Source organism: Camelus ferus, chromosome 23 (assembly GCF_009834535.1).
Source record: "Camelus ferus isolate YT-003-E chromosome 23, BCGSAC_Cfer_1.0, whole genome shotgun sequence".
Taxonomy (NCBI): domain Eukaryota; kingdom Metazoa; phylum Chordata; class Mammalia; order Artiodactyla; family Camelidae; genus Camelus; species Camelus ferus.
In genome coordinates this window covers 15,552,512-15,577,323 of record NC_045718.1, presented here as the reverse complement: position 1 = coordinate 15,577,323, position 24,812 = coordinate 15,552,512, and the positions used below count along the sequence as shown (strand labels likewise).

Sequence of the window (24,812 nt, the reverse complement as noted above, 5' to 3'; positions counted from 1 at the left end):
ATAGGGGCGATTTTGCTCTTGATACTCTGCCCAAGATGGCACACTTTAAGTCTTCTGACATCTGGGGCAGAGCTTGTGTCAATGCCAGTCTTCTTCCCCCAGCTCTTCCCCCAAGATTCTCATCAGGTGGTGGGGTACTAGTCAGACGTGGACCATCTTTCTTCGTCCTACCTACTTTTACAGTCTGACTCTGGAAGCCTTTTTAATCCCGTTACAGAGTCTGAATTCTTACCCTGGTCTGTCAGGTTCCAAAGCTCATTCCCTTTCTGCTGGCACATGCCAGCATGCACGTGTGCGTTGCTGTGCTGGCTTGTGTGAAACAGCAGCAGCGTGCCCTTCAGCTGCCTTTTCCATCTGGAGTTGCTGTGGCTTGGTGTGAACCACATGGGCCATGTGTATTTGGCCAAGCAACTGCTTCTCACTTAGTGACCACTCTTACAGTTTCATAACTAATAAACAAAGCAAAATTTTCTCCTCCTATTAGTGGACCTTGGGACCCAAGAGCAGGATTCTTTGCTCATGGATAGGTAGCATGGCATGTGCTCGGTTGGGGTGATGGGACTGGTGGTGTGTGGATTCCTTGCCATGCCTCTCTGTCCTTTTCCAGAAGTCCATCCACTACTGGGTGTGAAGGGGGATGGCAAATCCAAGAAGAAGCAAGCAGGCCGGCCTAAAGGATCAAAAGGTAAAGAGAAAGATTCTCCATTTAAACCGAAACTCTACAAAGGGGACAGAGGTTTACCTCTGGAAGGATCAGCGAAGGGTAAAGTGCAGGCGGAGCTCAGCCAGCCCTTGACAGGTAAGGACGCACTGGGGGCGCTGTCTGGCTTGCTTCGTGGCCTTGCTTTGTACAGCCCCTGACTCCGTTTAACTGCAGCATTTTTTCCTTCCTTCCCTCCTTTTTCCCAGTGGTAGATATTCTTTGAGTTTTAAGCTGCTGCTACGGGCAGGCTAAACCAGATTTGGCTTAATTCAGTGGCTCTTAACCTTGGGTCCATAACTAGGTTTCAGGGGATCTCCATTCCCTTGATCTTATATACAAAACACTTTGTGAATATTTTTGTGGGGAAGATGCCTGTATGTTTCACCAGATTCCTGTAGGAATCCATGACCCGAGAAAGGGTAAGAACCCCTGGTTTAATTCATTTTTTCATCTGTGTTTGCTCCTAGGTTTTTTGTTTCGTTTTGTCTCAAATGAAAGAGCCAGACAGATAACCGGAAATACGAGTTTCTTTAGGTGCCCCTGACTGTTTATCTGTAGCATCTTTTTTCTTTCTCTTTAATTATTCAAATCCCAGGGTGGTGTTTTTCTCTTTCACAGTAGCTTAGAATCAATGATGGTGTTTATCTCTCTCCCAGTAGCCTAACAAGCAGTTGTTAGTAGTGCTGTCGTGTTAAGGAACAAGATGAGGTGTTTTGTTTTTTCAAACAGGAAGGGATTACCAAAAAGACAGAAGCTATGTAGCTGCTTCACACCTAAACTAAACCTCTTGAAACTTGCTGAGTTTTCTCACTTTTATATGATTGACGGATTTTTATTGGGAGATAGAGAACAGTTTCAATTTCCTATCAAATACTTAGGAATCTAGGTTAAGTGGCCTCTTGTTTGGAAAATAGTAATCAAATTAGAGTCCATTTCTACTCAAACATAGTTTTTGTTTTGTTTTACATACTGGCACTGCTTTAGTTAATACAGTACTCTCAATTTTCTGTGGCTCTGTCGGTAGATTCAGAGGCAGGACTGACAAAATACTAGTGGTTGTATTTAGGGTTTTTTTCCCCCTTTTTAATATTTTAATTTAAATGTGTTAATCCAAATGCGATGGTAGACACTAGAATGCAGAATTCCTTAAATTGTTTACTCATTGTGAACATGACTTCTCTTCTGCAGAGAAGCTGAAGCAGACTCAATTACTCATCATTTTGAGTATTCCCACTCAAATTCACTATATTTAGACTTAAGTTTTTCACAGTCCAACAGTACACCGCTGAGCAGCAGCATTTTTCCCCAACAGTATTTACGGCGCTCCAGCTGATCACAGGGTTATGTCTGTATATGTTAAAAAATGGCCTGGAGAGTTAAACAGGCATTGCCAACCATGATTGCAGTTAACTAATGTAAATGAAAACGATGCTTCCATAATCTACTTCTTGCATAAGCTGATGCCACTACAGAAGAAACAGTTTAAAGTTTAAATAGATTTCCTTGGCTCCAAGAGCCAAAATGCTTCGGGCTGATTTAAAATACGGCCAAACATATTAAATTAATTGAAATTCTCTAGGACATACTTTCCCAGTGTCTTCAGAATCTGTCTGTAATTAATCATATACTTTTTTATACGAAGTGTGTGGTAAATAAACCATTTGAAGTTTTTAAAAACTAAACATTTTTTTCTCTATAATACAGTGATTTCAACTTTTAATTATAGCTGATATGGTCACTAACAGTAGCTAAACTTTTCTGGCATTTTCCAAATTGGGTTTTTGTCAAAGGTGCCATGAAGTACTGTTACATTTTACAGCCCAAAGTGTAACAGCAGTGGTGTTTTTCAGCTATGCTTCAGAAGCATCTAAATGTTGGACAGTTTACTTAGCTGTAAAGGAATGGGCCTTTTTATTCCCTGAAGTTCTCAAAATACTGCACTGAAATTTTAAGTTGTGTGTAAAATACACAGTTTAGGGCTTGTACAAGTCAGCATTACAGAGCTCCTTCTAGCAAGGGTGGCTGTCGTTATCAAGGGCCTATTAGAAGTTTATTCCCACTCAGCTGAGAAGGTACCAACCTCATTAAAGGCTGGAACTTCTATCTTGAAATAGCAGGCTGCTTCAGGCTGGATATTTTATTTTCTGCATTGTTTTTATCAGGCACTTGAGTTGGTCAGCCTTAAATAGAGACAACCATTTTAACGGCTTCGCCCTTTAAAAAGGAGTAGAGGAGACGTTTGTGGGGGAGGGTAGAGCTCAGTGGTAGAGTGCATGCTTAGCATACAGAAGGTCCCGGGTTCAATCCCCAGTACCTCCATTAAAAAAAAAGAAAAGGAAAAAAAAAAACATTAAAAATAAATAAATAAAATAAAAATAAAATTTATTTAAAAAAACAAAAAGGACTAGAGACTTTTACATAACAGGTCCAGAGTGATGGTACGCTGACACCGCACAGACAAGACAACTGCAGAGATTACAGCAAACAGTTTATCATCTTGTCATGATTGTGTGCACTGCATACTTCGCCATGTAATCTGTACTTCCTTCTTCCCATTTTCTCCTTTCTTCTCCGGCCTTGGTTCCTTGGCCTTTTCCTGAATGGAAACCTCCAAAACTGAAATGGCCAGGTCAAGCTCCAGAGTGTGCTGAGTGTTTTGAGGCCATTAAGATTAAGCCTCAAAAGGGACATTGTGGTTTAGTCCCAAGATTTCCTCAGAAGGGCTGTACCCAGCTTTATCGACTAGCTGCAGTGCAGTTTGGGTCTTTGTGAAGGCTGAATCTGGGGGAGAGTGGTGAAACTGAGTATCACATAATGCCATCAGAAGTCTCAGTTTCAGGACAGCCTATCATGCCTTCTGTGTTGGGCGTCTTTGGGCAAGGGTGGGGCTTCATCCAATACCGTGTTTGGCTTGGAGGGCCTAGAGCAGGCAGAGGCTGGCTGACCCATGCTCCCCAAGGCCTCTGAGGTAAAAACTCTCTGGTGTTTATTTTTCATGTTTTCCCACACCTTGGAGATTTTCAGTAGAAAGCAGCATGCTGTCATTGTGGATTTTCCACCAGATATTAAGAAATGAATCCTGATCCTACATTCCTGAGGCTGGACCATCTTCAAAGATCAGTTCAGTCTGACTGGTCTATTTGTAGATTCAGTGCTTTATGGACCTCCCCTCCCTACAAATGCCTTATTTTTATATGAGAGTCAACTTATTTGAAGGCAGGATTATAGGTGAAGGCTGTGTTGCAGCTCAAGTTAGATAAATGCCAGCTGTTTATCATCTGCAATTGATCAGTTATTTCAGTAGACCCTGATTAGCCCTGACAAAGTGGCTACAGTCCGGTGCATGTTGCAACGGGAGATTATGCATTTCAGGGGACAGTTGGAAGACATGTAGACCACCATAGAAGTAGACCACCTGGAACGAGCTATAGAAAATTCTTCCCTATCAAACAGCTCATTGGTATTAGAAACTACCAGTGGACTGACATCCATGAAGACACACTTTCTGTGATGAGTGAGGACCCATCAGTGAAGCTTGGTGAGGGTAACCCTGAGCTGGGGACTTTTTGGAAAGTCCAGATTGACATAGCACTATCTGTCAGATTCCCCCCAGTTACTGTCCAGAGGACAGTCCTCAGGATAGAAACCTGAGAGATGAGGAGAACCACCAGTGTCCCAGTTGCCCTGTGACTGAGTGCTCAAGGATTGCCCAAGAACTAGGAGTCCTTGGCAGTAAACATCAGTGTGTTTGTAACGAGTGTCACATATGTGGTCTGAAGGCCTTGTGGGATGGTGGGGGATGTGGTCTGAAGGGGGTGGTGTGCACCTGGGCCTGTTGGGGGTGACAGAGTCCAGAATGAGCAGAGGTGTCACTTCTGGGGAGCGACAGACCTTTGGCGTCACCACTGCCCTTCTGGTGCTGGCCGACCACCCTGGGCCTCTGAATCATACCCTGTTTGCTTACTGAATCTGTGATTGTCTTAAATGATTGGTAGGGTTTCCCCCCCTTTCGTTTCCCTTAAAAAAAAAATGATCAGTCTCTCAAAGATTAATTTATGAATTCCTGCTAAAATCAGATGGCTAGATGGATATTTTTCTCATTCTTTGTGGTCTTAGATGACAAAGGTCACGTTAAAAACTTAACACCCAGTTGGCCACCCTGACTTGGCTGCTTTTGGGGGGTACCAGTAACATCTGTTCATCATGAACTGAATTTTTCTTCATTTTCTATTACTGGAGATTTCCATCACGTTACAGCTGAATGATAACATATCTTTGGGGCAGATTTTTAACAACAGGTCTTCTCCTTTGTTGCCATTTCTGTCTATCTTATCTTGCTCCTAGACCTGCTTGCTCTGGTGTTGGTTTGTTGCCTGATGCCTCATCGAGCTTTGTTTTTGGTCTGTTCACAGGAAACAGGATGATACAGAAAAATTAACTGACCTCAGATAATCAGTATAATGTAGCTCATTAGTCATCTTGAGTGCAAGCTACTTTTTCCTTATGATTTAGGCTTAAAATGTCAATGTTGTGTTCATTTTTAAACTGTTAAAGCTAGATTGGTCAGCGTACCTGTGGAAAAGATCAGGAAAACTAGCCTTAAAGTGTTAAAGGCATGATATTGAGTCCTGTGGAGTAGATTCTTTTATCTCAAGATCAAAAATAAAAAAATCAATCCAAGAGATTACTGCATTTTATGTTGAGAGATCTGAAAAACAGATGCTTAAATACACTTTTTATCCTACTGAACTATATATAAAGTTTAAATTTGATTTTTAACACGTAGCATCCAGGAGAATTTGTATCTCATAATTTGTCTGTTCTCAGGCAAATCAGAATTTATTTTTATTGCCAGTTCTCATCGGTGCTTGAACTTTAAAAATCCACTTAAAAGCAAAGTTTACAAACAGGTACTTTTCTTTCCTAACTTGGGCAATTATTTTTAACCATTTTCACCTTCAAGTGGCATGTTCTTCCCCATTTCACATAACACTGGGAGGGTTTTTTTCACCTTGTTCTCTTTTTACACTTCCTAGTTAATATTTCACAGCAGCCTATTTAAGGATGTCCCTCAGAGATTGAACAGCTTCTATGGAGTAATCAGGGAAGTGTTCATTTGATTTTATTGCTTAGGATTTTATGTATTGATCAACTGTTGGCTCGTAGAAATGCCAACGATAGTTTTCATTAATATTTCACAGTATTTGGGATTCTGAGGTGATGACAGTTACCACTTGAGGTGATGACAGTTACCACTTGAGGAACTGGGGTTTTCAGAAAAGGGTTTGTTCCTCACCATTAATCATTTAGTGGCGAATTGGTCTAATATATGAAAGATTGAAAGAAGCAGTACCCTAGAACGTCCTGTACCTCCTATGCTTTTTGGAATATAAAGCATTATTTGTTAACACCCTGGAGAACGGTTAGCAGCTTGGAAATTGTGTAGGACTCTGATCATTTTGCCTTTTTTCCCCTCTTCGGGGCAGTGGTGAGAAAAGAACTGGGGTCGGGGTTTATTTTTGCTTCAATAAAGAGTAATGGGGTTGGCTTTAAAGGGGGGAAATTCTTAGCCCACGTGTGCTTGTACGCATCATCCAGCATCCATCACTGTATCTGTTCTTGGAAGTAACTGGTCTAAGTTGATACTGAAAGAAATCTTTTTGTTTCTAATCTCTTTAGCAGGGGGAGCAATCTCAGAACTGTTATGAAGACCCTGGAAGTTCTTCGTTCTTCCCTCCTTTGCCATCGTGTGGCCTCTGGACACTGTGGTCAGTCATTTGAGATTGACTTTAATTTAAAACAAAGGCCTCTGTCTTCCACCCAGGAGGTGGAAGGAGTGAATTTTATGTTTGAATGAAGAAGTGAATTATGGAAGAAGAGTATACGTCCCTTCCCTTTCAAGCATAAGTCCAAATAGGCTCTCAGGAATGAGGATTTGTGAAGACATCAAACAGGAGTTTTGACTCATTTAAACTTTGATGCTTGTCATGTTGCTGGAGAAGAGATTCCTGTTCTGCTCGTCTGTCTTTGCTGTACCCAGCATCATTTTGGCCTGTCATTTCCGGTCTCCCACTGGCCTTCCCTCCTCAGTGCATGTCCTTGAGTGACCTGTTCTTATCTGAAATTTTGCTGCCTGTAACCTAGAAGAACTTCTGTTGCACATTCTTTCTTCCGTTTTTAAACTCACCCTCTCACCAGATACCTCCTGTGTTTCTATATTGTGTTACAAAGGATGGGCAAAAAAGAAAGTGCTTGAAGAATTTCAGGTTTTTCTGAAACGTAAGAAAGATAAGAAAGGCCCCCCTCTCTTTAACATACTGTAACATTTTGCTCAAGAAGCTGGGCTGTAAGAAGGTCGGGTTTGTCTTTGTTTTCTTTTCATCACGTTTCCCTCCAGTATTGGTTCATTCTCATTAAGCATGATTTTTGAAGACAGCTAGTTGCATTGTCTCCAGCAAAGAATCATCAGTAGTTTATATTGCTTTACCTGTACTGGCTTCCAGCGATGGAACCAGACCAAGGTGTCTCTCAGCAGGCTTCTTTTTTATTGGGGTGGGGGAAATCTATGCAAGGACTAAAACAAAACCGTCTAGAATCAAAGCGACAACAACACAGTTCAAATCAAAAATCAAGAAAACTTCTTTTTTTTATCATTGCTCGTGGATCTCTGTGTTTCCCATCAGTCATCGCATTTCCCCTCCTGTATCCATGATCCTTTCCCTTCCTCCGTGTTTCCAGTCACTTCCTTTCTGTGAAAGGTTGCTTAGCTTTTAAAAAAAAATTTTTTTTTAATTTTTACTTTTTGCTTTTGCTGTTCTTTATATAAAAAGTAGCAGATTGGATGGATGTGTACATTAGGTGTTTGAAATTCTCTGAAAATCCAGAGTGAAGCCAGGTGTGGAGAGGGCTCACCAGGCTCTCTGAGTGGAGCTCTTAGCTGGCTGGGAGTGCTGAATCAGGATCATTTTCACAGTATCTTCAAAGGAGAGTTAAGCACTGTGCTTACTGGGAAGTCTCTGTCAGTTGCTGGCTGCTCCTGTAGGTAGCCAGACAGGTCGCCTACCTTTTGGATTTTAGCATAGAAATCAAAGTAGAACATGTCAGCAAGGGCCTCTTCCATTCCCTCTTTAGAACCAAAACGTTCAGTAGTTAAAGTAAGAACTCTTCCTGGGTCAGTGGCAAATGTCTATATTTTTAGATGCCACGCCTTCTCAGATGCTCATTTTGTGAATTTCATTTCCGCTTTTCGGATCAGACCAGGGGTTGAGATTAGTAGGTGGGTCACTGGACATGTTTTTTGTTCTGCAGACATGACATTATTTCCATTTCGTTTCTATCTGTACTTTACACGGCAATAGTATGCAAACTGTGTAATAAAGAGGTTTCTGCCTTATTTCCACGTGCAAAGTAGCTGGGTGTCCTCTGCCTATGCATTTGGATGTTCATGCTCTGTCTGCCTCCTAAACTGGCTACTGAGAAGATATTCAGCCCAGTCAGAGTGTCTCTGGCAGCGGCTCCTAATAATTATTTATGTTTTTGGAATTTTTTTCAGCTCCTAAAGCCTTCTGTCCATTTCAGTTTGCTTTTCTCAGTTTGTACAATATATGCATATCCTCTTCTTGCCTGTTGTCTCCCCACCACCACCACCACCATTTTGTTTTTTAATGTTCTGTAGTTTTGTACGAGATGAGACTTAGCCTTGGATACTTCTTGCTGAAGCTTTAATGCTTTGTAAATAAAATTCGATGTTTATTAAAGAACAGGTGTAGGTGTGTGTTTGTAGACACGGATCGTTTCTGAAACTCACCAGCCACTTTGCTTTGTATGACGGAAAATGCAGCTTCTTTTTTGATGTTAGATCTTCTCTGTGGAAATACAGAGCTGGGAGGGGTAAGGGGTGGTCAGGTAGTCCAGATGTCTGCCTCTAGACAAGATGATAAATAAACAATTCAAGCAAAAAGTTAGTGTTAAATCAAACATCAGCTGGGAATGACCTCTTCAAATTCCTTATCTCCCTTGTAACTCACTTGTAAGTGTATGTAACTGCGCTGTAGAGGCCCCAGGGCTAGGAGATATTCTGGAGCTTACAAAAATGAATGCAAGGAGGTTCCTGCCTTCCAAGGATCCTTCTTAAAGTGTAAGTACGGTTAAATTTCTCTGTATTAGTCCTTTTCCCCCTAGATTAAATAGCTTTGAAATCTGTTGAATATTCATTGTCTCCTGAAGAGTAAGATGTTTCATAAAGTCTGTTTAAGTCTTCGATTTTAATCATCGCTAAATCTGAACGTCTCCTTACTAACCTCTCTCAGTTTTGTGACTGAGAAGCTTTTTGACATCATAGCTGTTTCATAGCAACCTTGACCCAAGTGAATGATGAGCTGCTTCTCCTGTTCTGCTGGGTGAAGGGACTGGGCTGGGAGGCAGGGAGAATTATGTGTCCTCTCCCCCAGAATGTATGTTCGGTACCCTTGGGAAGGAAGACTGCCTAGAGGTGGGAGTGGAGCTGCCTGTCTTGCTGCTAAGCATTCAAATTCTAACAGGCTTGTTGGCCCTTGTCTTCATGAATTTTCATTTCTGTTTAAAATTCCTTACACGTGAACAGTGTTTCACACTGTACAAAGTGTTTTCATGTACAGTTTATCATTTGATGCTCAAAGTGACCTTCCTGAAATAGGCAAGGGGGCCTTAATTTGCAAAGGAGGAAATAGAAATTCAGGAAGGGTAAGTCTCTTGCCTCTCAGTTCAGCATTCTTAATCCTTTTTGTAGAAGGTTTAAGAGCATTTAAAGTAAATAATTCAAGTTAATCCCCTCTTTTTTTATATATATATACTTGGTCTTTGATTTCTTATTTGGTCGGATTTAACTGACATTTTGAAACCTTTGAATTCCGATCCCAGAATCTGGAGGGGAAGGGAAAGGGTGAGGAAGAGCAGAGCTTCACTATGCATTCGAGTTAATGTGTAAATTCACTTCAGCTTTTGAAGTCTTTTCATCTTTGTCTTCCCAAGAAGTGGACCTAAATTCATGAAAAGGATGTGAGAAGAACGAAGACCGATAAGGGGGTCATTAACAAGCAGAGAGAGGAAAGCAGCAACGTTGTGACTTCTCTTTCTGCCTCGTGGCCTCACCTGTTACTAAGGACTAGACTTGTCTTAAGTTATATTTATTGACAATGCACGCATCGTATCTTTTGACTTTGAGGGCTGTCTCATGTCGAAGGAGTTAAGTTATGTCATAGAGGATGAAGCTGGAATACCTTGGGTGTTGACTGAGGGTGGTGAAATGCCTGCTAAGACATGAAGACATTGGCCACAAGTTTCATCCTTGGGAGCCTGGTGTTGGCTTTCCTTCTGCCTTTGGTGGTAGCTTTACCTAAAACACTGGCCATCCCCGAGAAACTGCAAGAAGCCGTGGGGAGAGTCATTGTCAACACCACAACCTGCTCTGTCACCTGCGGCCTTGGCTATAAGGAGGAGACCGCCTGTGAGGTGGGCCCTGATGGCGTGAGAAGGAAGTGTAAGTCTCAGCGCTTGGAGTGTCTGACCAGCTGGATCTGTGGAATGCTCCACTTCACCATCCTCATAGGGAAGGAGTTTAAGCTGAGCTGTCTGAGCTCAGACATCCTGGAGGTTGGGCAGGAAGCTTTCCGATTCACCTGGAAACTTGCTCGGGGTATCATTTCAACTGATGACGAAGTTTTCAAACCCTTCCGAGCCAGTTCCTACTTTATAAAGTTTCGGTTCCCTCAGGAGTACGACTCTGGGACCTACCGGTGTGATGTGCAGCTGTTAAAAAACTTGAGACTTGTCAAGAGGCTCTATTTTGGGCTGAGGGTCCTTCCCCCTAATTTGGTGAACCTGAATTTCCATCAGTCCCTCACTGAGGATCAGAAGTTAGCAGATGAGGGCCTGGAAGTGAATCTGGACAACGATACCCAGCCTCAGCGCCCGCCGTGGAAAAAGAAGGTGGCGGTAGCCTTGGGAGTAGGAATTGCCAGTGGCGTGACTGGCGGCGTGTTGGTGATCGTCGCACTGTGCAGCGGGCTGAGGGTGATTAACAGCAGTGCCAGCCTGAAGACCTTATACACCTTGCTCCCGAAGGGCTGGCTGCTCAGGAAGCCAAACTAGCTTTTTCGGGAGTGTTTTGGCCGCCTGACTGCGCGTTAGCTAAGAGGGAGGGCTTCCGCTACCCAAGGAGTGAGTAGGGGATGTGGAGAGGGGCCACATCATGGTAGCTACGGGCAGTAGTCTCTGCCTTTATGTCCCGGGTGGGTCTCTCCAGATCTTCCCTGCGCGCTAGGCACCCAGGAAACCTGACTGCAGGCATCTCCCTGCTCCGGGAAGAGCTCTGTCTTCCGAGTTTGCATTCGTTGTCGACCCTTTACAACTTGCATGCCTCCCTGCCTTGATTTCCCTTCTCAGCAGTAAAATCATGTAGAAGGATACAGCTTTTCTAGTGAAAACATACTTTTTCTTCAATAAAAATAATTCACAGCTGTATGGAGAGCTAACCTTTTCTGCTCTGTAGTTTAAAATTTCTTGTATTTGTTTAAGTTGTTGCGTAATCAGTCTGGTTTTAGGATAAACTCACACCAGAGTTTTTGTAATAGACATTGAACGAATTGCTTTGTAGGGGGCATATGCCCATTTGTGGCAGAGTTGAGGTTGCTGGTAATGGCATCTGACTCAGGTATGTAGGAGACAGTAAATGTTAATGAATTATGTGCCTCCGCCGCCACCCCCCGCCGCCACCCCTTATCCCTCCCAGGTGAAGCCTCTGTGCTCACAAATTGAATTCCTGGCAAAACACTGGATTCTTCACCCGGTAGGTTTCCCCTGAGCAGTTCCTTGGCTTGCTCCCCGCCCCTGTCCTTCTAGCTCCTTCAGTGCCCTGAAGCTTACGTTGCTGGAAAGGTCAAGTGTATTGGTTTCTTACAGCAGCCAAGGCCCCCTAAGGGAGAACTCGTACCTTCCTTCCTCAACAGGAAATCCAATCGTAAGACCCTCGGAGGCCATTCAGACTGTGTCTGAGATAATTGACTTGGCTTGTGGAAGCATCCGGGAAACCTCTCTTGGGCCACCAGCTGAGCTAATTCTATTGAGAGATTTATGTTTCTTTCTCTCACTTTTCTCTCGCTACAGAGGAGGTAGCAGAAATAAGACTTGCACCACTGGTTGCCTTCTCTGGCTGTGTGTCTGAATCACCCAGATGAGCTTTTGAAAAATAAGATCCTTGAGCCCCAACCCTGAGGATGTTAATTTGGTTTAAATTATAGCCAGTCAATCTCTTATTTCTTTTACTTTAAATTTTTTTTGTTGAGGGGAGTTTTATTTATTTATTTATTTTAATGGAGGGACTGGGAATTGAACCCAGGACCTCATGCATGCTAAGCATACGGTCTACCACTGAGCTATATGCCCTTCCCCTAAATAAAAAAAAAAAAAAGTTCAAACCCATAGAAAAGTTGAAAGGTTTGATGACACCCATAGACTCTTTAACTAAATTGACCAGTTGCAAAAGTTCTGCTCAGTTATCTTCCTCTCGAAATAAACACTGACTACATGAACCACTTGAAAGCTAGTCATAGACGTTGTGACCTTTTACTCCTAAATCAGGTATGCGTCTCCTGATAAGGACCTTCACCTGTATAACTGCAATGACCTCATCACACTAAGAAAATTAACAGTTCCCTAATCTTAGGTATAATCAATACTTCATTTCTCCCGACTTCTAAAAATCTTAGAGCTTTTGGGGGAGGTGGGTGTAGCTCAGTGATAGAGCGCATGCTTTCCATGCATGACGTCCTGGGTTCAGTCCTGGGTTATTTTGTTCAAATAAATAAATGAATAAAATCTTAGAGCTTTTAAACTTAATTTTTGATCCAGGATCAAATGAAGGTTCACATGTTATATTTGTTTATTTCTCTTTAAGTCTTATAACAGATCCCCTGCATTATTTTTTATGACATTTTATTGAAGAGTCTAGCTAGACTATTTGTCTTGCATAGTGTCCCACAGTTAGTTCCTTGTGATTTGATTCCTGAGGAATGAACCTTAGACATATTTGACAAGAGCCCCACGTAAATGACCTTGTGAACTTGCCGCATCACCTCAAGAGGCACATGATGTCAGGGTGGCCCACTACTGATGTTAAAAGCTTGATCATTTGGTTAAGGTGGTGACTGGCAGATCTGTCCAGTGATGTCCCTGTGTTTTCCTTTTGTAATTAATCTGTGGGGTGGGTGATGCTTTGTGATTATCTGGTTTTCTCAAGAACATTTACAAGCATTTTAGAATGCACTCATGATCTTTGCCTTATTATTACATGTTGGGGACTGCAAAAGGATGGTGTCTTTAAATTCATCATTTGCTCTATTAGCCTTCATTTTTCTGTAAAGAAGCACTATTCTTTTTTATTTATTTTTGAGGTTTCAGTGGATTCTTCTTTATTCAGTGAATTACATATAATTATTGTTGTCATATTTTTGATGTTCAGATTGTTCAGATTGTGGCCCAGGAGTCCCTGCAGGCCAGCTCTTTGTCCTTTTGGTTTGGTCCCATTTGACTCTGAGCATGTCCTTGCTATATAGCAAGATGCTTCCGATGCACATTTGAACCTTTCTCCAAACCTGAATCTCCCAGGGAGATTCTCAAAGGGACTGTGTTTCTTCAAGGAACTCTGGTTCCTTTTAGTGTAGGGAGTAGCATTTAGAAACCAAGGTCTGGGTGCTGGATGTGCTCATTGCCTCTGGGGTGTCAGTGCTTCTGAGCCTGCTGAGTGTCCTAGGTGTATTTAAATCATGAGTTCACAAGCATCTTTGTTTTTTGCATTCTGCTGCAAGCCAGTCTTATAGATAATTCTGATATATAGTGAAGGTTGAGAACCGCTGGCCTGGACTCATGTTTAGGGAGTCTTTAACTATTGCTCTTATTTTGAAAAGCTCTTAAATTTTCCATACACCCTTTCACTCATTCTCTCTACCTCACGTGGGATGTTGTTCAGACGATCTGGGCTCTGGTCCTGTTCCTACTATTGACTGTAACGGAGCAAGCTGACATTCTGTAGTCCTTATCTTTGAAATGTGCGATTGTGGGAACTAAATGAGGTCTGTGAGTCACGCTGCTCTGTAAGCTGTGAAGGACCAGGCGAGAGTTGGGGGAAGTCCCTGATGAAGCGCGTTATTTCAGGCCTGGACAACTTGCTGCAGCCGTCAGGAGACAGCTTGCTCTGTCTTGAAAGAAGACTGTAAAACGTTGATATCTTTGTATATAATGAACTCAGTATTACATTGCTGAGGAGGGAGATGGATGGAGGGGTACAGTGTTCCCCCTTTTTCAGATGGAGAGACTGAGACCCAAGAAGAACTAAATAACTTGTCCAGCATTCTGCTGCAAGCCAGTCATCGAGCATGGGATGGAATAGTGCACAGGTCTAGGTTTACAGCCCTCTGTGCTTGCGTTCTTGAATTTTGACTCTGAAGATGCAAGGGGAATCAAACAGGGAAGAGAACAGGCACCCTCAGATGTGTTCGTGAAGACCAAAACCCAATTTGGTTCTTTGAATTCTGCGCATGCGATCTGCCTCTAGAGGGTCAAGGAGATGCGGCCTGGAGTAGAATCTGAGCTGCAGAGTGGTCGGTGCTCCCAGCAGCTCTTTGGGTGCTAAGTAGGAGGGATGAGGCGATGCGGGGGCTGGCTGTCACCCCGGGCTTCTAAACAGGCCCTGGGCACACAGCTAAGCACCACACAGAGGGATCGCTGCTCGCCCTGGCTTCGCTTGCCCTCTTCCCTGAAAAAGGCTGTCGGGCTCAGTCAGCACGGAGCCCTACCTGCTTTGCACCGAGAGAACTGAACACTTAACAGCGCTGCATGCGTGTTATCACTGTGTGCATCTCAGGTGTTAACAGAAGTCATGATAAATGTTTATCGAATGCATGAGTGTTGCAGCTAGAAAATGTGACTAGAAATTCAAATTCTTTCGGCTGCTGTGAGCAGAGACTGGAGGCACTTCCCACCAGGTAGGAGTCACTATGTCTGCAGGGAGAAGACTTCCCTTTGGTACTGCTGGGTCAACACAGGTATACCCCGCTTTTCGTAAGTTCGATACTTTGCTTTTCCGAGAAACCTGCATTAGCGCCTGTCTCCACTAACTGAAAGAAATCTGAAGAGAATGTTTGCTTTTATGGAAAAAGTTAATTGCTTCTTTGCTTTACACCATTTCAGCTTACAAAAGATTTTATAGGAATGGTCTACTTTCAAGGTAGCCGGGGAAACCTGTGCCCCAAATGTCTTAAAAATCAGGGAAGCTTGAGGCAGTGCCACCACACGAGCACCGTCCACTGCCCATCGTGGTAGGTGAAGCCGGCTGGGCTCACAGGATGGCTGCCATGCTCTGCAGAGGCCAGCCTTAGAGTCGCTTGGCCTAATTATTCCCCCCTCCCAGGGCTGAATGAAGCAATACAGACCGTGCGCTGGGACTTCCTTGTGAAGGGTGAAGATACTGGATAAAAGCCTAAGATTGGAGAACAGGATGAGGAGATACGCTTTCGTCTGAGGATAAACACACCCACAGCTGGTGCCAGCTGCCTCGGCAGGTTGAGAAACCGTCTTTATTTAAGAACTGCCCGCTACCAGAGTCAATAAATAACTACCATTACAAGAAGTATACGAGAGACAATAGGCCAACGGGAGTGGGTCCGTTGTAACAAAAACTGAGTTATATCAGTGGTCCAGCGAAGCCCTACCCTTGCCCCGCCGTGAACTTCACTAAGCTATGCAGGCCCTGGAGGGGGTGGGTCAGGTGGAGTCTGGGGGCCAAGGCAGGTGCACCCCACCTGAGGGCACGAGGCTTCCTAGGGCTCTGGGAAAGGCCATCCGACCCCTTTTTTTCCTCTCCAGTTTCCCTTTATTGTCCTGCCCTCCCAAAGCCTATGAGTGTATACGTATATATACATACAGCTACCAGGCACCTCTTTCCATGGAGCTCTTTGAAGCCTCTTAAAAATGCCCATCTCACCCTGCGTGCCACTCCAGGAGCCTCTCTGGCAGCCTTGCTCATCTCCAGGACGAAGCCCAGGTTAGGTGCTGAGCCAGGGAGGCAGGGCACCACACCTGTGCCTCAAACCCAGGTGTGAGGCCACTGCTGTCCTTCCCATACAGAGGGCCCAGCTGGCTGTCACATTCTGAGACCAGGAAGAGCAAAGAGAGTCCTCCAGCCGGGGAAGAGATGAAGAGAGTAGAAAATTCTCAGAGCCAGCTCGGGCTCTTGTCTAGAGTAGACTGGATGGGCTCCTGGAAGTGCCAAGAGGCAGAAAAGAATCCTTGGGGTGAGCCTTCCCCTTAAGGGGCTGTGTGACTGCAGTTGCTGCCACACGCTGCAGGGGCCACAGAGGGCGGGAGCTCCAAGACTCTTCCTGTGCTGAACACCTTCTGATTCCACGAATCTCAGCGTCTCACTGTAAGTGTCCCTAACCTAGACCTCGGACCAACAGCTGTCAAAGTTCCTCAAAGTTCCCTCGAAAGGAAGAATCCCCTAAATACTCATTCCAGGGTCTCCTTGCAGAGACACCCACCCTCGGTCTCTCCTGTCATTTCATCAAAAGAAAAAGAACTCTCCATTTCCATGGCCCTCCTGTTTCCTGGCACCCCCTGTATCATTTGATGCCCTGAATGAAAGTAGGTAACCTGACCTTGCTGGGCCCTGAGAGCTGCCCTCCCGCTGGGGGTGAGGTATACATTGACACTGAGAGTGACGAGGACCGAGTAGCCAGGGGCAGACGGCCCAGCACACGCAGACAGGAGAGACCATCTCCTGGGCCCTGAAATGCTGTCTGCAGGCCGTCTCTGTCCCTGGACCTCAGGCACTTACTGGCCACTAAGCCGTGGCGTGAAGCACTTGTTCGTGGCTGTTTCCTCTTGGTTGCCTCGTCTGGGGCTTGGTGTGTGGGAGAGGAGAGATCCAGAGTCAAGTCATGACCCCAGCAGGAGCCAGCCTCAGCCCAGGAGAGCAAAGAAGGTGAAAATCAGAGGCCTGCTGGGCAGGAAGGGATTCTGAGAAGCTGTCTAACCTCGTCCTCTGCCTCCACGCGAACGCCTGTAGACCCACCTCAACGAGAGGCTGTTCCATTTTACGTGCCTGCACGTCCTCAAGTTACCTGCTGTCCTGTTAAATCTTAATCTGTACTCTACCTGAAGTCTCAGGCTGCAGGAACATCCCTTTTCGTACAGTTCTGTATCTCCCAAAATAGCTCTGCCCGCACAGTGCTTAGGTTTTCCTGAGGCTGAGTTTTCCTAGTTAAAAACCCTTCCTGGGTTTCCCAGAGGGAGTGTCTGCCTCCTTAGAACTAAGACTCTTGGTCATTGTATCTCCTGCTTCAAGCAAGCTTAGGGACTGCGGCCTCCAGCTGCCCTGGTGACGTCCTGTGCCAAACCAGCTCCTCTGTCTTGGTCCAGCGTCTAGACACCTGTCTCTTTGCTTCCCCCACGGCAGCCCAAGGCAGCGAGGAAAGAACCAGCTAAACCTAGGAGGCAGGTTTCCTCCTCTCAGCATCGTCTTTCTGATAGAGCTGGTTCAGGCCAAATCACAGCCACGGGGGACCAAGTGGATGCTGGGCCGAGTCTGGGGTCCCTGTCACGGGAGAATGGTCCCTTCACTGAGCCCCCAGCACCTTGCGTGGGGGGTGAAGGGCGGGAGCAGGTGAGGCGGGTTTGATCAGATGGCTCCAGGGAGGCAGTCCTGGGCCAGGGGCTGGCTGGTGGGTACAGTGGTGGCGGGGAGAAGGGGTGTGAGCTTACGTTTTTAAAAAATTGCAGTGGGTGAACGTCAACATAAACCTGCCCAGGAAAACAGAGCAGGACTTAAAAATTTTAAAAACCATAACAAAATAGAGCTCTAACTGTAAACGACAGAAACCAGGCTCCGAGGGCCTGTCCCCTCTAAGATGCCTGTCCCGCTGCTCCTGCCTGTGAAGGTTCACCTGTCACAACATAGGCTTTGGGATTTCCTGGTTGTGCTGCCTCTGCCGCCTGGATTTGGGGAATCCTTGTCCTCGCTTTGGCCTCTTTTCTTGGAGCAAGGGTAAGGGGATCGGGGGGCTTCAAGCCAGCACTGCACATTGGGGTCCCCACAGAAGATGGGCTTGGAAGGCAAAGCAAGACTGGGGCTCCTGCAGTCTGTCTGCGCCTTGGGCTGGGACCCAGCCGTGCCCATCACCCCACCGTCACCCACCTGAGCCTTTGAAGCAGAATTTTCATAGCCCACTTTTTAAACCGGGTTGTAGCCATTCAGCACTGTCCCCTTCCTCTGGACAAAGAGCCTGGAACAGGAAGGTGGGAGAGGAGCGCTAGCCCAGACTGTCACTGACAGGCTGTGTGACCGAAGGAGGCCCAGCCCCTTCCAGCCTCCGCTTCTCATCTGGGAGGGAGGGGCTTGGGCAAGTTGAGGTCCAAAGCCTCTCCCAGCTCTGACGTGCTGTGACTGGTCATACACCCAGAGCGCAAGCTGGATGTCCCATTTATTTACCCCTTTGTCTTCTGGGGAAATGCAAAAGAGCAGTCCAAGGCAGCCTGCAGGGGGTCGCCAGCTGGGGTCGCCAGGTGGCCCAGGGTACTCCTGGAAGCAGGCAGGGCCGCATTTATCCTCTGCCCTTCTCAGAAGGCTCCTGCCTCCGGGACTCACGGAGTGAACGCTGCCTTCCGCTGGAGGAGGGCGGTGGGTGCATGAGCCCTGCCTCCTGTTCGCACCCTGGAGGGCTGTGCAGGAGGGGTCTTGATGTGACAAGGGACCTCCTCAAGACAAGCCCTTGTGTCACCCAGCCACCTGAAGTGGCTTCTGTCACTCTGGGGTGACAGGGTCGGGTTGGCAGTGTTGGCTAGGAGGGCCACGTCTCTGGATTGTGCCCCTTTCCACCAGCTGTCCCAGCCTCTGAACCCTTCTAAGCTTGCACCCCGGCAGTCTGGAGTGTCACCCCCAAGAGCTGCAGGGCTCGGGCTCTGGGCCCCAGACACCAGGGCAATAGTTCTCAGCCACTGTGGCCGGTGGAGGGGCCTCCAGGGAGCCATTGAGGACAATGTCGGGGTTCAGCCATGCTGCCCTTCCAGAGGAGAAAGTAGGAGAGCCCCTGGTCCCAAGGTCTGGCCCTCTCCTTAGCCTGAGGGGTGCCACTGTTGATGCTTTGTCCCATTTCAGCCCGTCCATGTCCAGCATTCCCACCGGGCTGAGGATTCTGCTCTCGGGGACAGTCCATTCGCGGCCCCCAGAGTGCCATGGCCACTGATGTGCAGATGGATGCTTAAAACCCCCTTCTTCCTGTAGACCGTCCTTCCATCCAGGCACCCAAGAAGGCCCAGGCATAGGGTTCAGTGTCATCATGGAAGTTACTGCCTGGTACCTCTTGTTTCAAAGAAAAAAAAAATCCTTGCATGGGTTCTGTCTTGTGGCAGAATATGAAATATCCTACCTCCTATGAAAAGGGCACTGCTTAAAGTCGGCATTGAAAACCAGCCATTCTCGGGCACAGTGTTGGGCCACCTTGGCATCGGGAAGGGGCTGGGGCTAGCTGGCTGTGTCCATCGGAGGTGGGTGTCCAGCTGTGGCGGAGAGGGAGGGGTGCCGAGATCAGAGCTCCAGGTAGCCTACGAGGATCAGCGTGGCCATGGAGTGGGAGAGAACGGTGCCGGGGTGTGGGGCTGGACAGACTGCCCAGTTCTCCACCATCATGCTTGTGCCTGAAACCAGCAGACGGAAATGGGCTGAGCCAGCTGGGCCTGCGACCAGCCTGTCCCTGCCCCACCCTCAGGACAGAATCCAGACCTTTCCTAAGGAGACTCACAGAGGGCTGGCTTCAGGACTGGGAGGTGTTCTCAGCCCTTCTACAAGAGGGTTTTGTAGGACCTTTGATTTAGCGAGAAAGGAGCACACTCATCTCCCAGCCCTCAGGGCTATTTGTGTGCAGGAAGGAGCGGGTGGCAAGGGCATTTCCAGGGCTACTCTGCACTTGGTTCCTGCCTGCCATCTCCTTTCCCCTTGGGGACTGGCTGGGGTGGGATCTGGCTAGGGTGGGGATGATTCCTACATCAGGCATCTGGAGGCACACGGATACTCCTGGGGGATGTGGGGAGAGTCAGCACCTCCATTCCGCACGATGTGGACTTCTGCCGGGACCCCGTCCCCTCCAGGTCCTGTGGTCCGAATCTGCACCAGGGCATGGCCAATGTCTTCGGGAACTGCAATTTCTATCCAGTTCTTGCTGGTGAGGTGCAGCGTGGGAGTCGGGTGTAAGTCGTTCTGGTACAGCATCTGTGGGAAGGAGGTTAGCCAGGTGCAGTTTCCACACACCCGGACTGACTCTTCTCTCTTCCTCCGCTCCAGGCACTGGGAGGGGCCCACATGGTTCTGGGCCCTCGAGGTCCTGCCCCCTCACCCCTCCTGTTTCCTGTTGACCAGGACCAGGGTCTTGAACAAGCTCCTCAGTGCGGGGAGAAAAGCTTGCAAGCAGCGGGACTAGCTTTGCAGACTCCTTAGGCTAGAAGGACACCCAGACTTCATCCAGCCCATCACCAGCCCCCCAAACCCTGCCTTTCCACAGTCATATCATTTTCTTCTCATCCCTCCTACATGCTCCCTGGAGAACCACTCATGTATTTCATGCCTCTCAAATCCCAAGCTCTTTGCTTGCATCTAACTCAGATCCTTCCTGCTAGAAACTGCAGCTCCCTTGTGTTTGCTGGAAATACAAATTCAATGCCTGGCTGACCCCTTCCTTACCTTATAACCTGTGACTGCAGACTCATTTCGGAAAGGGACCACCGGGTCCCACTTAATACTAAGACTGGAGCTCGAGAAAGTCCAGGAGATGTTGCCAGGGGGTCGCCGTGGAGCTGCCAGAGGAGGGAGAGAATTGGGGAGATTTCCTAATGTTCTCCCACCACTTACCCCCTTGCTTTTAGCCAGGCTTTTTCTAGATGTCTGCCCACAGCAGTTGCACCCAGAACATTCTGTCACTGCTGCCTGAGAAACAAACTCCCTGAAAATCCAAAGGTTGGAGAAGAGAGAGGCACTTCAGAGGCCATGAATTCCACTCCCTTATCATCCTTAGACTCACTGCCTTGCTTCTGTCCAGCCCAGGGTTTATCAGCTGAAGCATTTGTCTTTCGTTGGGGAAGGAGCGATCCCAGAGGCACCCCCTCTCCCAGATACACCCCTCCAGCACCCCCCGAGGCCGGAGGACTCACGGGGCTTCATGGTTGTGGCATTGGCCGAAGGGCTGGCAGGCCCAGTGCCGGCCCGGTTGTAGGCCCGCACAGTCACGTGGTACTTGGTGTAGGGGTGCAGGCCAGTGACTAGGGCACTGGTGTCCAGCCCTGCTGTCCTCACTCGGTCAGCGGCTGCTTCTTTGTCCCCGGCTCTCCAGTAGCGGATCTGAAGGAGGCAGGGGTACCCAGGGTCAGCAGTCAAGCCCAGGACCTCGGGGCTGCCCTGACCCTGGCTCTGGACACCTACATTCTGCTCCTCTCTGGTCCTTGTAACTCAGTCTCAGGTCTCAGAACCTCGACACTGGATCCTAAGTGACAAGGGAGCAGGGGCAAGCACACAGAGGTGGCCATGCTATTCTCTGCAGCCCTGAGGATGCCAGGCAACTGGGCTCTGGATGAAAAGGGCAGGCAGTGCCCCTCCCAGAACCTGCCCCTCCTCCCCTGGGCTCCCAGTGTCCAGTGCCAGCTCGAGCTAAGCAGTTATTTCCAGGCTGTCCGTGGGTCCATCCTCCTCCCCAGGCACTGGCCAGAGGGGCTTAGCTAAGGTGCTACTTAGACCATGTTCTGTCTGCTGGGTTAGCGAAGAGTGATTCCAGGAGGAAGACTAGTGAGCTGTGAGGCGCCCCCGCACCGTGAAGCCCCAGCACCCCTTCCTCTCCCAGCCCAGGTCAGTGCTCACCTCGTACCCCAGGAGGATGCCATTCATGTCCTGCTGCACGGGTTCCCAGGTCACGTTCATCTCTGAGGACGAGACCCCCTTGGCCCAGACCTTGGTAGGGGCCACCCTGGGCTCTGGGGACCGATACAGAATGGGTTTGGATTCCCAGGGCCACCTGGGACTGCCGCGGCTCAGGATTTTAAAGAGCCCAGGGTCCAAGGTGAAGGCCACATGGGGGTTCCCAAAGCATCCCTGGGGCCCACTTCTCTTCCCAGAGAGCCTCCCTCCCCCAGGCCTGAGGGGAGACGAGGCAGCAAGGGCTAGAAATGAAGCCAGGGGCTTAGGAGCCAGGGGTCCTCTCCACCCCACCTACAGAACTGAGCAGGGGAGTGAGGGGCCCCCACCCTGCACCCCATGGACAAGCTGCGGGGATGGGGCTGCCCTCGGGCCCCGGGGTGGCCCACCTTCCTCAGCCGAGTACACGAGCGCGGTGAGGCTCTCGGGCCCATTCCCGCGGCCGTTGTAGCTGCGGATCTTGACCTCAAAGGGCGTGTAGGGCCGGACACTGTCGTTGCTGTAGACGAAGTACTGGGCGTCGGCGCCGGGCACCCGGGCGGTCTGCCAGCTAGCGCTGCCCTGCCTGCGGAAGGACAGCAGGTAGCCGAAGCCGTCTCCGTTCTGGTACTCCCGTGACACGGGCTGAGGGGCAAGAGCGCGGCATGGGCGAGGGGCCGAGGCTGCGTCTCCCTGCCCATCCTCTGGCCCCACCCAGCCTTCGCCAAGATGGGGAGGCCCCAGGACTGTGTGCAGGTTTCCATCCGGCTGTGGGTGCAAGGGGTCGGGGGAGGGACCTTGTCTGCTGCCCGTGCAGTGGCTCTGTCTGGATCCTCTCTGCACGATGCTCAACTCTGGAGACAAGTCCCACCAGGTGGGGTGGGGGTGGGGGAGGACCTGTCCCCCAGAGAACTGGAGGCACCTCTCTGCCTCCATCCTTGCAGCTTACCGTCCAGCTGACGACGAGCTCTCCGGGGGCTCCACCACCTCCGCTGAGACCTGACGGTGCCACTGAGGGGGCTGTCAGGGCCAAGGGACACAGACAGAGCTTGTTAATGGGCAATGAGGGAGCAAAAGCCCTGAGGCTGAGCCTGAAAAGCATCCTAGGACAGGAACACCCTTCCAAAGGGCCCTGGTTTTCTCCTCCAACAGTCCCTTTGGACATGTGCTCTGGAGTCAGGTGGACCTGAGATCAAATTCCACCTTTGCCACTTACTAGCTGTGTTTCTCTGGGCAAGTTACTTAACCTCTCTGAGTCTCTGATGCCCCTCTCTGTAAGATGAGGATAATAATGTTTCTCTCAAAGGGCTGTAAGAAGAGTAAAATTAAACAAGACCGTGACTAGCATTTACATATAGTAGAAGCTCCATAAATGATCATTATCTTCTTCCTTCTTGTTGGTTTAATCTAAATAACAGAGATCAACCCCAGTTTGCTTTAATTTAAGGGGAATAAATAATCCAAAACTGCAGCTAATCCAAAAAGAACCCCACATTTCTTTGAGGTTGCAGGGTGTTTTATTATTATTTTTCTTTTTGTGGCAGATTTAATTTCCTAATTGTCTCTAGTATTTAACAAGGCTGATATTAAAAGAAGAATGTATTTAATTAGATCATGAAGCTTGGCAGGGGGGTAACTTGGCTGAGGGTCAAAATATTTCTGCAGATGATCCAGCAACTGGAGACATCACTTGGTTCTGATGAGTTCAGGGCCTCATAATTTGCAAAGGGCACTGAAACACTTTGTCCATTTGATCCTGTGAGGTGGGTGTTAATATTACCCTTTTCAGAGTAGAACGATTGAGGCCCAGAGCAGTTAAGTGACTTGCCTAAAGTCACACAGCTAATAAATGTCATGGTTTGAATCTGAAGCCAGCTTTTCTGATTTCAAAGCCCACCATCTGTCTTCTGCATCATAGCTGTCTTTATGCTCCACTCCTGGGATACAACACTGAAGGAGACCACCCCTCACCCTTTGTATGGCTCTTCAAGAGGTTCAGTCAAAGAAAGTACTCCTGTGGGAGGGCATAGCTGTAGCTCAGTGGTAGAGCGCATGCTTAGCATGCACTAGGTCCTGGGTTCAATCCCCAGAACCTCTATTAAGAAAGAAAAGAAAAGAAAAGAAAGAAAGAAAAGGAAAGTACTCCTTTTGGAATTCTTTACTTGGGAGAGATACCAGTTAAAAATGTTGAATGATTCCAGAAAGAGCCTGGAGAGTCAGCCTGGGGCACACAGGAAACCATGTTTAAGGGACACAAGAAGGCAGACCCTCCTTACACATCCAGTGGGGCAGGCCTGGGAGGGCAGGGCAGAGGAGGCAGGATCCTCATTCCTCGCTCCTGGTCTCAGGATCCCACAGCTCTCATTCTGCGCCTTCACCCTTGCCTCTTCCCTTCCTTCCCCACTCAAGTTCTGACAGCTACCTGCCTTTCAGGAAAGGCTATGGGCAGATAATCCAGTCTTTCTGCTCCCAAAGAAACCGTTTAAAGAAAGACTTGGAGACGCCGGCTGCTTACCTAGGGCCCTGCACAACACACACCCCTTCCTCACCACCTGATTCCTGCAGCTCATGCACTTCCGGGGAGGATATCTGCCCATCACCCCATGGTCCTGGGTGCCAGTGTGCCAAGTCCAGGCTCTGCCAGTGTGACCTCACCCTTCTCCAAACTTTGGTTTTACCATTTTTTAAAAAATTAAACTTTTTACTATGAGATCACTGTAGGTTCACATGCAGTTGTAAGGCTGGCCTATGTTTTAAATGAGGAGTTTGGACTGGATGGTTCCTCCAGCCCTGACAGGCTGTGGCCCAGGGCACAGTGTGCTGTGCTGTGCAGCGGCCTGGCCCGGCCTTGCGTCACTTTCTCAGCTGTTTCACTGGTGTCGGAAGCCTGCTGAGCAGGGTGGGAACTCCATGTATTATTGCTCAGCTGGAGCTCCCTTTAAGGAGGCTTGGGGTCTGTGCCTAATGTTACCTGTCACGCATGGCTCTGACCTGCTTCCTTGGTCCGGATTTTGCTGGAGGGGCCACTGGGCTCCCCAGTGCCCAGGATGTTGCTGGCTAAGACCCGGAACTCATAGTCCATCCAGGGGGTGAGGCCCAGTACCTGGGCGGTCTCGGCATTGCCCTCAATGTTGGCAGGATCTG

General features: G+C 48.0%; 3 protein-coding genes across 6 annotated transcripts in view; 2 read left to right on the top strand and 1 right to left on the bottom strand.

Annotated features, from left to right (window-relative positions):
• Positions 1-8,463, top strand: part of RBBP5 (RB binding protein 5, histone lysine methyltransferase complex subunit) — a 33,879-nt gene extending 25,416 nt beyond the window's left edge. For 3 of the 4 annotated variants that reach the window (XM_006182288.3, XM_032467011.1, XM_032467010.1), the window contains 2 exons: positions 608-799; positions 6,383-8,463. In XM_006182288.3, the coding sequence (XP_006182350.1) occupies positions 608-799; positions 6,383-6,411 (221 nt within the window). In that variant the 3' untranslated portion in view covers positions 6,412-8,463. The remainder of the gene's footprint in view (positions 1-607; positions 800-6,382) is intronic. The other variant, XM_006182289.3, reaches the window with a different exon arrangement.
• A 1,447-nt stretch (positions 8,464-9,910) lies between these two features.
• TMEM81 (transmembrane protein 81) lies at positions 9,911-11,081 on the top strand. The gene has a single exon (XM_006182291.2). The coding sequence runs from the start codon at positions 10,001-10,003 to the stop codon at positions 10,829-10,831; it is 831 nt and encodes a 276-aa protein (XP_006182353.1). The 5' UTR covers positions 9,911-10,000; the 3' UTR covers positions 10,832-11,081.
• Positions 11,082-15,276: 4,195 nt separating this feature from the next.
• CNTN2 (contactin 2) overlaps positions 15,277-24,812 on the bottom strand; it is a 45,658-nt gene continuing 36,122 nt past the window's right edge. Inside the window, exons 18-24 of the mRNA XM_032467009.1 lie at positions 22,618-22,688; positions 22,079-22,313; positions 21,636-21,748; positions 20,936-21,122; positions 20,469-20,581; positions 19,832-20,000; positions 15,277-19,429 (exon numbers count right to left, since the gene is read on the bottom strand). Coding sequence (XP_032322900.1) covers positions 19,320-19,429; positions 19,832-20,000; positions 20,469-20,581; positions 20,936-21,122; positions 21,636-21,748; positions 22,079-22,313; positions 22,618-22,688 — 998 coding nt within the window. The 3' untranslated portion in view covers positions 15,277-19,319. The remainder of the gene's footprint in view (positions 19,430-19,831; positions 20,001-20,468; positions 20,582-20,935; positions 21,123-21,635; positions 21,749-22,078; positions 22,314-22,617; positions 22,689-24,812) is intronic.